The 12,792-nt window shown below is 37.3% G+C and overlaps 1 protein-coding gene across 2 annotated transcripts in view; it reads left to right on the top strand.

The window, feature by feature from the left end:
* Positions 1-12,792, top strand: part of LOC124613112 (dynein regulatory complex subunit 4) — a 139,177-nt gene that overhangs the window by 47,437 nt on the left and 78,948 nt on the right. For both annotated transcript variants that reach the window (XM_047141724.1, XM_047141723.1), the window contains exon 5: positions 7,309-7,426. In XM_047141724.1, the coding sequence (XP_046997680.1) occupies positions 7,309-7,426 (118 nt within the window). The remainder of the gene's footprint in view (positions 1-7,308; positions 7,427-12,792) is intronic.

Genomic DNA, 12,792 nt, shown 5'->3' with positions numbered 1-12,792 from the left:
GCTTAGCACACTGATTAACAAACTAACTTCACATAACCCTGGAATGGAGAGTACTCTCTCTCATATCATTATTGTATTTCCTCGTAGTAACTTGGAGTAACTCGGACTCTATTCTTGGGATGAATTGTAATTTGTATCTTGGACTCAGTGTGGCTTCTACTCAGCACCTGTATGTAATATTGGGGCTGTGTTCTCATTAAAATGGTTAGGACTTTGTGTTATCCCTTATTTGTACTTTTTTTTTTTAAATAAAAATGCACACCCTAAATTATTTCATTGCATAAGTACGCAAAAAAAGGATCATTTTCCATAGTTATGAGTGACATGCACAACAATTTCATAGTAAATTGGCATTTGTGAGTTACAGTTGTTGTGGTGTATATTGTAGCTACCACAGTGTGTTACACTTAATTTTCCTTTTCAATAGGTGTTTAAATTATTTACATTTATCCTATATTTGTGCTAGTTTAGAGTTTGTTAATGATCAAAACCTTGAAACAATGAAGTTCCAGGTAACTTCAGGGAATCAATAAACTTTATCCCATGTTTGTCTCTCGTGATAACAGAAATCTCTTTGTTGGGTGTAAAGTGCTTCAGTTCTTAAAGGGGACTTGTAATCCTTTAGCATAGTAGATCTAGAAATTAAAAGAGAATGGGCAAGCTTAGTTTAAAATTATTTGTTTAGTGTTCTGTAATATATTCCACTAACCCCAGTGCAGCCCTCCTGTGAATGCTGTTCTTGGGCATAGGATGAATTTTTTGTTGCTTATAAGTAGCTGGCAATGACTCTGACTACAGTGAGAGGATTGGCAGCAGCTGCAAATAGGTGTGTTGGGAAAGCTATCAAGAGACATGTACAATAGATACCAAAGGTTCCAGAAGAACTATTCTGTCCTGTGGAAACTTTCTTTGCTAGACTAAGTACAGGATCTGTCACAGCTTGTTCACTTCATTATGAGTGGCATTTCAGTGGTGCACTTAGACGCCCTATATGGAGTAGACAGAGACCAGAGTGAACTCAAGATATTACACCGATCTCCATAATAGATAAGTGAGACACACTTCAGCTGTCAGGAAGCCTTCTGTGTGTGTGTCTTGCCAGGGAGAGGTGTATGCAGAGGAATAGAGAATATTTATTTTGTATTGTTCACTTCAGCTGTCAGGAAGCCTTCTGTGTGTGTGTCTTGCCAGGGAGAGGTGTATGCAGAGGAATAGAGAATATTTATTTTGTATTGTTCACTTCAGCTGTCAGGAAGCCTTCTGTGTGTGTGTCTTGCCAGGGAGAGGTGTATGCAGAGGAATAGAGAATATTTATTTTGTATTGTTGTTTTTCTAACATATTCTATATCGTGGAGGATTTCCTCACTATGGATCTATTTCAATGAAAAGTATATCTACTGTATTTACTCGAATCTAAGCCGCACTTTTTTTCCGGTTTTTATACAGCTACAGCAGTTTGGTTCGAGTCGTAAGCTTGACAGTTAAGCTTTAACAAGTAGCCATTGCTGTGTCAGGCGCTTCCTTTTTCGCGTGCTTCGTCTGGTTTTGCTTATTTTGCTTTGATCTGATAAGTGTCGTTCTCTTTGATATAGGGGTTTATGTCACTCTAAGCTGAAAATGCATTATTGTACTGCGTCATGCATTGTTTGTCGCATTCTGATAGAGTGTTCACGACCTGTCGCCGCTCGCGGCATGGCTTGCTTTTGTGCGCGCTACCGCGGCTTACAATAAAAAAAAGAGAGGAATTGTCTCATAAGCGAAACAATGGCATGATACTGCTATTTGTTGTTACTTACACTGCTGCTTTCTTTGATAATGATCAACAAGAACCAAATAATAGACTGCGTATGATAGAAGATGTTCTGAACAAGAGTTTAGCGAAAATTTTCCTCCGTTTGAAAATCTTTGCAGATGCCTCTTTAGTACATTACATTCTGCACAGAAATTAGAGTCATCTTATATTTAAGAATCTAGTCAGTTGCCATGCTTCATTTCTGACTGTATCACTATTCAACATAAGAATAATACGAATATAAACATGACATGATATGTATATTCTTCCGCGTTTGCTGTTGTCTCACTCTAGTTTCGTAGTTTATTAGACAGACAGGATTTAAATGAGATAGCAGCAAACACGAAAGAATACATGGCATAATGTTTACATTCTTCTACATTTTCTTTTAATTTATTTACTGACGAAGAGGTTTTAGCGCCAGTATTTATCTTTGTGCTTGCAAAGCATACCTGCGTTGTGCTACATGTATTTGATGGCAGAAGTTAGTTGTGGCGGCACCTACCAACATTTTTCAGAACTTCCGCTTGCTTTGCACTTGATTCTAAGCCGCAGGCGGTTTGTTGGATTACAAAAACCGGAAAAAAAGTGCGGCTTAGATTCGAGTAAATACGGTAAGTAAAAAGCATCTGAAACATATCTTCATTTGCAATTCTGGTATCTTTCTTAGCTGCATTAGGTTTTAAGATATCACCCATTGGTGACACAAGAAAATCTGTGCTGGACTGGGACCTGAACCCAGATTTCCTGCTTGTCGCTAGTGGTAAATGCAGGTTCACATTCTGAGCTGGAACACTTTTATGTGTCACCAATAGGTAATATTTTTATACCTAATGCAGCTAATGTCAGAAAGAGTCCACAACTGTGCTAAATTTCATAAATTTAGTACAGCTGCAAAATCATCACCAATGTGTATTTTCACAGACATTGTTCAAAATAACTTATTAAAGTATTCAGAGGATAGGATGCCCATTTTCTTAGCTGGATGTGGGAAACAAATTTTACTTTGTACCAGAGTGATTTTTTAATTTGATTTTGTCAGTAATCAAGCAGACATCTAAGTTTGAATCATTGTTTTAAGAATATGCATGTTCTTTCATTATTCTGCTAGGTGTATCTTGTGAATCTGTTTTATATGATTATACAGTTCTATTTTAGGTGTTAAATTTGTGTCAACATGCAGTTCACTCAGTGACAGGCAATGGTCATTATAGCATTGGCTGAAGTTTCAGTGCTTGTCTCTTGTACTTCTCACATGTAAAGCACTTCTCTTTAAAGATACCAGCAATTATTATCTTTACCAAATATGCCTCAGGGATCTGGGTTAATGTTGCTCAACTTAATGACTTGTTTTAGTTAGGCCTTGTAACATATTGTAAGTGTGCCACGAAATCTGTAATCACAGGACAGTTGATTTTAACACAGTTAGCAAAGAAGCCTCGTTGCGCTCTGAACCATATTAGCTAATATTTAACAATAGTGGTGTCATTGCTGTTAATTTGAGCTCTTTCTACAACTTGCATATTAGTGATGTTTTCTTTCCACTTGATCAAGTTTCAGCTGGTGGTAGCTCTCAAGCTTTTTAATATCTTGGGATGGCTGTCTTTCACATTCGTGTAATGATTATTGACGACATAAGAACAGCCCTACACATCATTATTTCTGAGTATATAATCCGTACCTTATTCCAGAGGAGTCAGTAGTTCAGTTCACAAAAAATGCATGAGCTATGCAAATCCTTTTCTCCACTTCTGGTTCACTGTATCATACGAGACACTTAGGTAGAGAAAGTAGCCACTTACTCCAGAGCTGTACATAGATGTTGTAACATGTGGACTGACTGCTCTTGGTGTAGGCTGTGTTAGTAGCATACTTTGTGAATCTTAATGGTGAGCCCACATTGGCCATAAGCATTCTTGTGGTGGTTTACTGCCACTTTTAACTCTTTTTAAGATTATGGTAATGTGTTGTTATAACTTCAAGTTGAACAAATATATTTCAAGGAAGCGCAATACATGAAAGTCACAGATCAAGTAAACAGTGTAAGACGTGTATACACTTTAACAGTCAAATCATAACTGAGTCCAAGTCTAGCGGCCGCTGGCTGGCTGGCCGCTTAGGTGGCACTGCTGCTGCATGGCAGGCAGACAGCGCCGCATGTAGAGGACGTACGTAACTGCACGGCGGCACTTTGAAAGATCGGCGAGTCACAACATGTGTAATGCAATTCAGTTTATCTGTGACTCTGGTTAGTTTTCTGGAGTGGAGCTAAATAAGCAACCACAATCCAGGATTGTGCTCTTGTCAAGTGCACTAATAAGAAGAAATTAAGCATGGTCAAACATCAGTTCAGGAATGTGAAGATACATTTGTTTGAACCTCTAACATTTCATTATTGTCAGTTGAGCTGGTGAAATTGTTCACAATTTTCAGTTTTCTAGATAAGCAGCTGGCTGGACTAAACGGTTGTATTCCTTTATAAATTCTGTATGTCTTTGCTGTCAGATTTTCTTTAGAGCTATCAAGTCTTCTGTTGCCACTATTTATGCCTTATTTTTCTTGTTTCTATCTGAAATTTGTACAGGTCCTTAATGGTGGAATTTGGATCTTGAAGCAGCTCTCTATTTCAGAGGGATGCGACCCAAAAGTTCTATAAAGTTGTAATCAAATGCCATCTCTTTTCTATTATTTATTTTACTTTATTATCAAAATCAGAGGTTCCCTATGTGAGTTTGTGCTAGTGTTTTAATATATGGTTCCTTTTCTTTATGCACTGATAAATACTCTACTGGTTCCACAAGTAAAATGTTATTCCTTTTCAGTTCATTTTGCCTTCTGACAATGGTACTGGTATGTGGGATATTTGATTTCCCCCTTATTTATCATCACATTATGTTTGGGAAGCATCCCTGATCCACCACCTGAGCATGTGGCCTCTGTAGATTACAGGTACCCGTTAAGATAAATCTTCATCTTCATCATAGTTTCAGTGCAAATCAATGAAAAGGATCATTGCTACTCACCATATAGAGGAGATGGTGAGTCACATATAGACAAAAAGACTGTCAGGAAATGAGCTTTCAACTAATGAAGCATTTTTCGAAATAGACAAAAGGAGAGAAGTAGAAAGACTAAGGATTAATTGGTGGAAAAGTGAAGTGCTGGAATGGAAGCAAGGAAGGGGCTAGATGGGTAGGGATAATGACTAACAAAGTTGGAGGCCAGGAGGGTTACAGGGATGTAGGGTATATTGCAGGGAGAGTTCCTACCTGTGCAATTTAGGAAGGCTTGTGTTGGTGGGAAGGATCCAGCCTGTGAAGCAGTCATTGAAATGAAGAACATTGTGTTGGGTAGCATGCTCAGCATCAGGGTGTTCCAGCTGTTTCTTGGCCACAGTTTTTCAGTGGCCATTCATGCAGACAGGTTGTTGGTTGTCATGTCCATGTAGAATGCAGCACAGTGGTTGTGTTTTAGCTTTTGAATCACATGACTGGTTTCACAGTAAGCCCTGCCTTTGATGGGATAGGTGATGCTAGTGACCAGACTGGAGTAGGTGGTGATGGGAGGGGACAGGTCTTGCATCTAGGCCTATTACAGGGATATGAGCCATGAGTCACGGGGTTGGGAGCAGGGGTTGTGTAGGGATGGATGAGGATAGAGGATATTATGTAGGTTTGGTGGGCGGTCGAGTACCACTGTGGGAGTGATGAGAAGGATAGGGGTGGGGGGGGGGCGGGTAGGACATTCCTCATTTCACAGCATGACAAGAGGCAGTCGAAACCCTGGTGATGAATGTGATTCAGTTGCTCCAGTCCTAGGTGGTACTGAATCATGAGTTGAGTGCTCCTCTGTGACTGGATGGTGGGACTTCTGGAGGTGGTGGTTGGGTGGAGAGATACAGCAAGGGAGATCTGTTTTTCTGCAAGTTGGGAGGGCAATTACAGCCTGTGAAGACCTCAGTGATACCCATGGTATATTTTGAGAGTGACAAATTGTCACTACAGATGCAATAGGGGCTAGGCTGTATGGAAGGGCGTTCTTGGTATGAAATGGGTGGAGGGATTTGGGGTGATGGTGAGGCAAGGTTCACAGTTAAGGAATTATGGAAAGTTAACAGAGGATGATTTTAGGGCAGTGGGGTGGATCACGGTTGGATGGAGGAGTGAACTGAGTGAGGTAGGGTTCAACATTGGTCTTTGGTTGAGTCTGTTTGGTAGGATTGGTGGCAAAAAAGTGTTTGCAATGTAGGGACCAGGAGAAGGAAAGAAGGTCTGTAACAAGTCCTGCATGATTGAATTTGGGAATGGGACAAAAGGTGAGGCTTTTGGAAAGGACTGGTATTTTTGCAGGGCTATCCATCCTGGATTTTCTATTGTTTGATTTTTTCATTACAATCTTATGGATGTACTCAAGACTTTTTTATTTCTGATGGGGCAGTTGAAGTGACCAAATTGTTCCAGTCATAGTGGAATTAGCGTTCCACGTAGTTTGCATGAGCCTGTTTATATTGGTTAACAATTTGGTAATGATTGAATAAACACTAATAGAGCATAGGAGTTAGTAAAAAGTGTATGTGTTTCTGTACAGAATCTTCATCATTGTATGCCTGCCCATTTAGAGGACCACAGTAGACTGTAATGCTTGATGTGACATGCCTTGCATTCATAGCAGTTGTATTTACATAGCAGGAACAATAAATGAATGAGAGGGTCCACCAAGCTATGATATGACCTTAAAGTTGTAATGTGGATTGAATGATCAATGGGAAATTATCCTCTTGGAAAAATAGTCTACAACACAAGAATTACAATACAATATTTTTCTCTGTCACAGTATGTGACTTCTTCATTATCTGTTAAGACAGGATGTTTTTTGCCCCTTTTTTGTGATAAAATACTTCATCTTTCCTCTTTCTTAACATTTACATGTGTCCTGTTTGACTTAGCATCTGTGTCCTGTTTGACTTAGCATCTTGTGATGGAAGTTCTTCCTTTGCATCATTATTTAATGTTCCCTGATATGTTGATTTTCTGTGTTATGGCGAGAACATTCATGCATCATATCTCACTAAATTTTTATTTTTATTTAGTTTTTATATTCTTATCTTCATGTAAAAGTTCATAAGTGATTTGGGTGTCCTGCATTTACATGATCTTGCCTTACTTTTTTTTATTGTTACAGTACTGAAAGTGATTTGTTATTTTATGAGCTTCTATTAGGTATTTTAGAACTTATGAGGTTTTTCAGTTTTATTTTTCGAAACTAAAGCAAGTTCCCCTATATTTCCAGACTGTTAATTACTAACTTTATTTATGAAAGTAAGTGAAAGTTTACTACTAATAAAATGTGTTTGCTGAGAAAGAGATGTCCAGTTTGGATTAATTTATTTGACTGATTTCATTCTGAGAGTTGACTAACTGATCACATAGTGTTCTCCAGCCAAATATTGCCACCTATTTAGTGCTGTCATTCATTTTAAGTAAGTACTAGTGTCATCATTTTTCCTGTCTTTTCAGAAATAAGGACCGAGAAATAGAAGAAGCTGAAGAGAAGCATCAGACTGAAATAAAAATTTACAAACAAAAAGTTAAACATCTTCTTTATGAACACCAGAATAATTTGGCAGAATACAAGGTAAGTGGTAAATGTTATCTAAAGTTGACTGTTCACAGAAATGAGCCCTATAATCAGCAGCAGATAAGTCTCCTTGAACAGAAACAGCCTCGATGGCTTTAAATGATGTGGCAACACATAACTTGGAAGAAAATTTTTTATTACCGTACATTAAAGATCAATGAATAACCAGAGCACATATAACGCATATTGACTAGTAGCAAGTGTGTCCAGAGCCATTTGTCAGAAACCCCCAAAACTGTTCTGCTGTTCACCACTGTTGTTCTTGCAGCTGAAAATGCCAGATGACTTTACATTTTAAAAGCTTACAGTTGCATTGTACTGTCTTATGGATCAATAACAGACCCAGTGTCTTTCTTGAGTGAATATCTATTTAGACAACTTGCTATTACTATGTGAGTGTAGGTATACAATCACTACCAGCACATCTGGATATGACATTGCTGTGGCTCTGTGTATTGTTGTTATTCCATGTCAGATTTTCCATTGTTTGATAAGACTAGGATGAATACATAAGTGAGAAATACTGTGTAATTGACTAATATGTTGTTTTATTATTACATTTTTTAGTTTACAAGTTTAAAAAATGAACATAACACAAAGTTTATGATATTCTAAAAAACACTCATAACCTGACAGATGTTGATGTTCAGACTGGTCAAGCGTGACATACTGTTGCCATTTTTTGTCTTGATTCAGCATTTTATTCTTTGGCTACAAGCATGAAAAATTTCTCCCCATATGATTTAATTGCATACCAGACTTTTATGGCAATGCAAACTGAAGTTTCCAGAAGGACTTTTTTATTGCTAAATGTATGTGTGTACCTGCTTGCCCATGTGTAAATTGTCTAAAGATGACAATGTATCTGTTTTTACCAGTGGCTGTGAAATGAATATGAAATTTGAGTTAGTTGGTGATGTGACTGTGTATAATAGGTCCATGTACGGGATAACAAATCATGCAACATCTGAAATTATTCTAAGTCCATTACCTGTTACCTATGTCATCCAATTGGTGCTCTCCTACGCATAAAAGAAACAACAAACAACGATATCTAAAAATATAAATAAATGCATCAGAGTAATAGATGTGCTGAATTACAATTTTTACCTCCATGGGAGCTGAAATAATTACTGAATGAACATTACATAGACCAAAATATAGTAACAAGTAACAAATATTTTCATGCCTTGGACCTGTAAAACATGAAATAAAACATATATGAGTAAGCTGGACACCTGTGGTTCATTGTATTAATAATAGCAGCCTATGTTATACTCTGATCACTGCCATCAGTTTGTATATAGTGTTCAGTTATTGTATTGCACTGACAAATGAACAGAAAATCACTGATTACTTCATGGGGGTAAAAAATGTAGCCATAAAAAATTCTATCTAAAGCACATTACTTGCAATACCATAAAAAATCATCATGCATATTAGATCAGCACTTACTGGATATGATAGAATCACAGTCCAAATGATGAAGTTTATTATTGACCCGCTACTGACCACCGTAACGAATATTTTCAACCAGACCTTAATCACAAGTGTTTTCCTGGAGACCAGGAAAAAAAGACTAGTTAAACCACTACCTTAAAAGAATGTTACCACAGCACCCTCTGATTACCCACCTGTTGGTGTTGTTCCTGCTCTGTCCAAGACCTTAGAATATATAGTCCATGACCACCTAACAAACCTAACTACAAACAACCTACCAGATGAATAGCAATCAGATTTCTGTAAACATCTTAGCACACTATCTGCCTTAATAAAGGCAACAAATGATCTGAAGCTTGCCATGGACACACAAAAGGGAAGTATCATGTGTTTCTTAGACTTCAGAAGAGCCTTTGTCACTGTTGACTTTCAGCATATTACTTGCCACACTTGGTAGCCCAAATTTCTCTTGAAATGTGTTGCAATGATTTCGCTCATACCTGATGTCTTACCAGCAATGCATGATTTCCACCACCATAAAGTCACAATGGAGGCAGGAGGATCAGGACCCCCCCCCCCCCCCCCCCAGAGTTCAGTATTAAGTGCTATAATCTTTTCGTAGTATTTTGTCCTACTGCAAATATCACTTGTCTGCTGATGACCTCTGGCTGCAAAACAAATAAACTTGAAGACAGCTATCGAGAATTTGAGTACTGCCCTGTGTGCACTATTAAAATGGACACAGGATATCGGATTAAAGCCCAACCCATCCAAAACCCATGTGGTACTGGTTGGTCATTCTAGGTTCATTAGCCTGAAATATCAGGAATCCCTACCGTCTTCCTAAATGGGATAGTTATCAACTTCTCTCCTTCAGCAAAGAATCTAGGAGTAATAATAGTTGAAAATCTGAATTGTATTAAGCACATAACTGCACTGTACAAGAAGCCATCAACATCTTTTGATGCCCTGCAAAAATATGAAATGCTCTTCCCTCTTGACCCGAGAAAAAACTTGTACAAATACTTTTACTCCCAATTATTGAGTACAGTGATGTTATACTGTAGGGCCTTTATCAGGAAAGCTCATGGCACCTGGAACTAATTATGAATGTCTGTGTTCATTATATCTCTGATGTTCAACTCTTTGATCATATTTCACAATCATATGAGTAGCTATCCTGACTGCGAGAGATTTCCATACCCTCAGTCTGCTCTACTGTCTTATCAACAGACATTGTCCCTCATATCTCTCATCATTCGTAATGCTCTTCTATTGACAACATGACAGGAACACCCTTTCCCATCATAGCAGCAAAATCCTTTCTGTCCCACTCAAAAGTCATTCTCAGCAGCAGGAGCCTGACTTTGACATAACCTCACATGTTATATTAGAGAACTGAATAACATGTCCAGCTTCAGAAGACATTTAAAACATACAATAAGGATCACCATTGTCTCTGTTCACACTCATTACTCTTGCACATCCTTTTGGTCCATATTTTCTTCACTTCCTAGTATTCTTAGATGGTGCAGTCACCTTAACTTTCCTTTCTGCAGGACTCGCTGTATCAGAAAACATTTATTTTATACTTATACAAATTCTTTTTATATCTGCCACCATCATCATTGTCATTATTATTATTTCTTTTCTTTCTCAGATGTTATTTCTGGTTAAAAATGGAAAGTGACGCGGATCTTGATCAAGCGTGACTTCCTTTTAACTGTACGGTATATGTTACATTGCATTTAGGAACTTTCGGGTAGTTGAACAAGTATCAATAATTACAGATTTCTGTAGTTGTATATATAAGTTTGGATGTAGCTGTAATGCATTGATGTACTGGTGGATATTGTGTGGTATGACTCCTGTAGTTGATAGTATAATTGGTTTGATGTCAACTTTATCCTGATGCCAGATGCCCTTGACTTCCTCAGCCAGTTGGATGTATTTTTCAATTTTTTCTCCTGTTTTCTTCTGTATGTTTGTTGTATTGGGTATGAATATTTCGATTAGTTGTGTTAATTTCTTCTTTTTATTGGTGAGTATGATGTCAGGTTTGTTATGTGGTGTTGTTTTATCTGTTATTATGGTTCTGTTCCAGTATAATTTGTGTTCATCATTCTCCAGTACATTTTGTGGTGCATACTTGTATGTGGGAACGTGTTGTTTTATTAGTTTATGTTGTATGGCAAGTTGTTGATGTATTATTTTTGCTACATTGTCATGTCTTCTAGGGTATTCTGTATTTGCTAGTATTGTACATCTGCTTGTGATGTGATCTACTGTTTCTATTTACTGTTTGCAAAGTCTGCATTTATCTGTTGTGGTATTGGAATCTTTAATAATATGCTTGCTGTAATATCTGGTGTTTATTGTTTGATCCTGTATTGCAAACATGAATCCTTCCATCTCACTGTATAGATTGCCTTTTCTTAGCCATGTGTTGGATGCGTCTTGATCGATGTGTGGCTGTGTTAGATGATACGGGTGCTTGCCATGTAGTGTTTTCTTTTTCCAATTTACTTTCTTCCTACCTGTTGATGTTATGTGATCTAAAGGGTTGTAGAAGTGGTTATGAAATTGCAATGGTGTAGCCGATGTATTTATATGAGTGATTGCTTTGTGTATTTTGCTAGTTTCTGCTCGTTCTAGAAAGAGTTTTCTTAAATTGTCTACCTGTCCATAATGTAGGTTTTTTATGTCGATAAATCCCCTTCCTCTTTCCTTTCTGGTTAATGTGAATCTTTCTGTTGCTGAATGTATGTGATGTATTCTATATTTGTGGCATTGTGATCATGTAAGTGTATTGAGTGCTTCTAGGTCTGTGTTACTCCATATCACTACTCAAATGAGTAGGTCAATATTGGTATAGCATAAGTATTTATAGCTTTTGTCTTGTTTCTTGCTGTCAATTCTGTTTTCAGTATTTTTGTTAATCTTTGTCTGTATTTTTCTTTTAGTTCTTCTTTAATATTTGCATTATCTATTCCTATTTTTTGTCTGTATCCTAGATATTTATAGGCATCTGTTTCTTCCATCGCTTCTATGCAGTCGCTGTGGTTATCCAATATGTAATGTTCTTGTTTAGTGTGTTTTCCCTTGACTATGCTATTTTTCTTACATTTGTCTGTTCCAAAAGCCACATTTATATCATTGCTGAATATTTCTGTTATCTTTAGTAATTGGTTGAGTTGTTGATTTGTTGCTGTTCTTGTTTTAGATCATCCATGTATAACAAATGTGTGCTTTTGTGTTGGTATGTTCCAGTAATGTTGTATCCATAATTTGTATTATTTAGCATGTTGGATAGTGGGTTCAGAGCAAGGCAGAACCAGAAAGGACTTAATGAGTCTCCTTGGTATATTCCACGCTTAATCTGTATTGGCTGTGATGTGATATTATTTGAATTTGTTTGGATATTAAGTGTGGTTTTCCAATTTTTTATTACTATGTTTAGGAACTGTATCAATTTAGGATCTACTTTGTATATTTCCAATATCTGTAGTAACCATGAGTGGGGTACACTATCAAAAGCTTTTCGGTAATCAATGTATGCGTAGTGTAGCGACCTTTGTTTAGTTTTAGCTTGATATGTTACCTCTGCATCTATTATCAGTTGCTCTTTACATCCTCGTGCTCCTTTGCAACAGCCTTTTTGTTCTTCATTTATAATTTTGTTCAGTGTTGTATGTGTCATTAATTTCTGGGTAATGACTGAAGTTAATATTTTGTATATTGTTGGTAGGCATGTTATGGGGCGATATTTTGCTGGGTTTGCTGTGTCTGCTTGATCTTTAAGTTTCAGATAAGTTATTCCATGTGTAAGTGTATTAGGGAATGTGTATGGGTCTGCAATGTAACTGTTAAATAATTTTGTTAGCTGTGAATGTGTTGAGGTGAACTTCTTTAGCCAGAAATTT

Source organism: Schistocerca americana, chromosome 4 (genome assembly GCF_021461395.2).
Source record: "Schistocerca americana isolate TAMUIC-IGC-003095 chromosome 4, iqSchAmer2.1, whole genome shotgun sequence".
NCBI lineage: Eukaryota > Metazoa > Arthropoda > Insecta > Orthoptera > Acrididae > Schistocerca > Schistocerca americana.
Note: the sequence above shows the minus strand (reverse complement) of the source record. Positions and strands in the feature narration are given on the sequence as shown.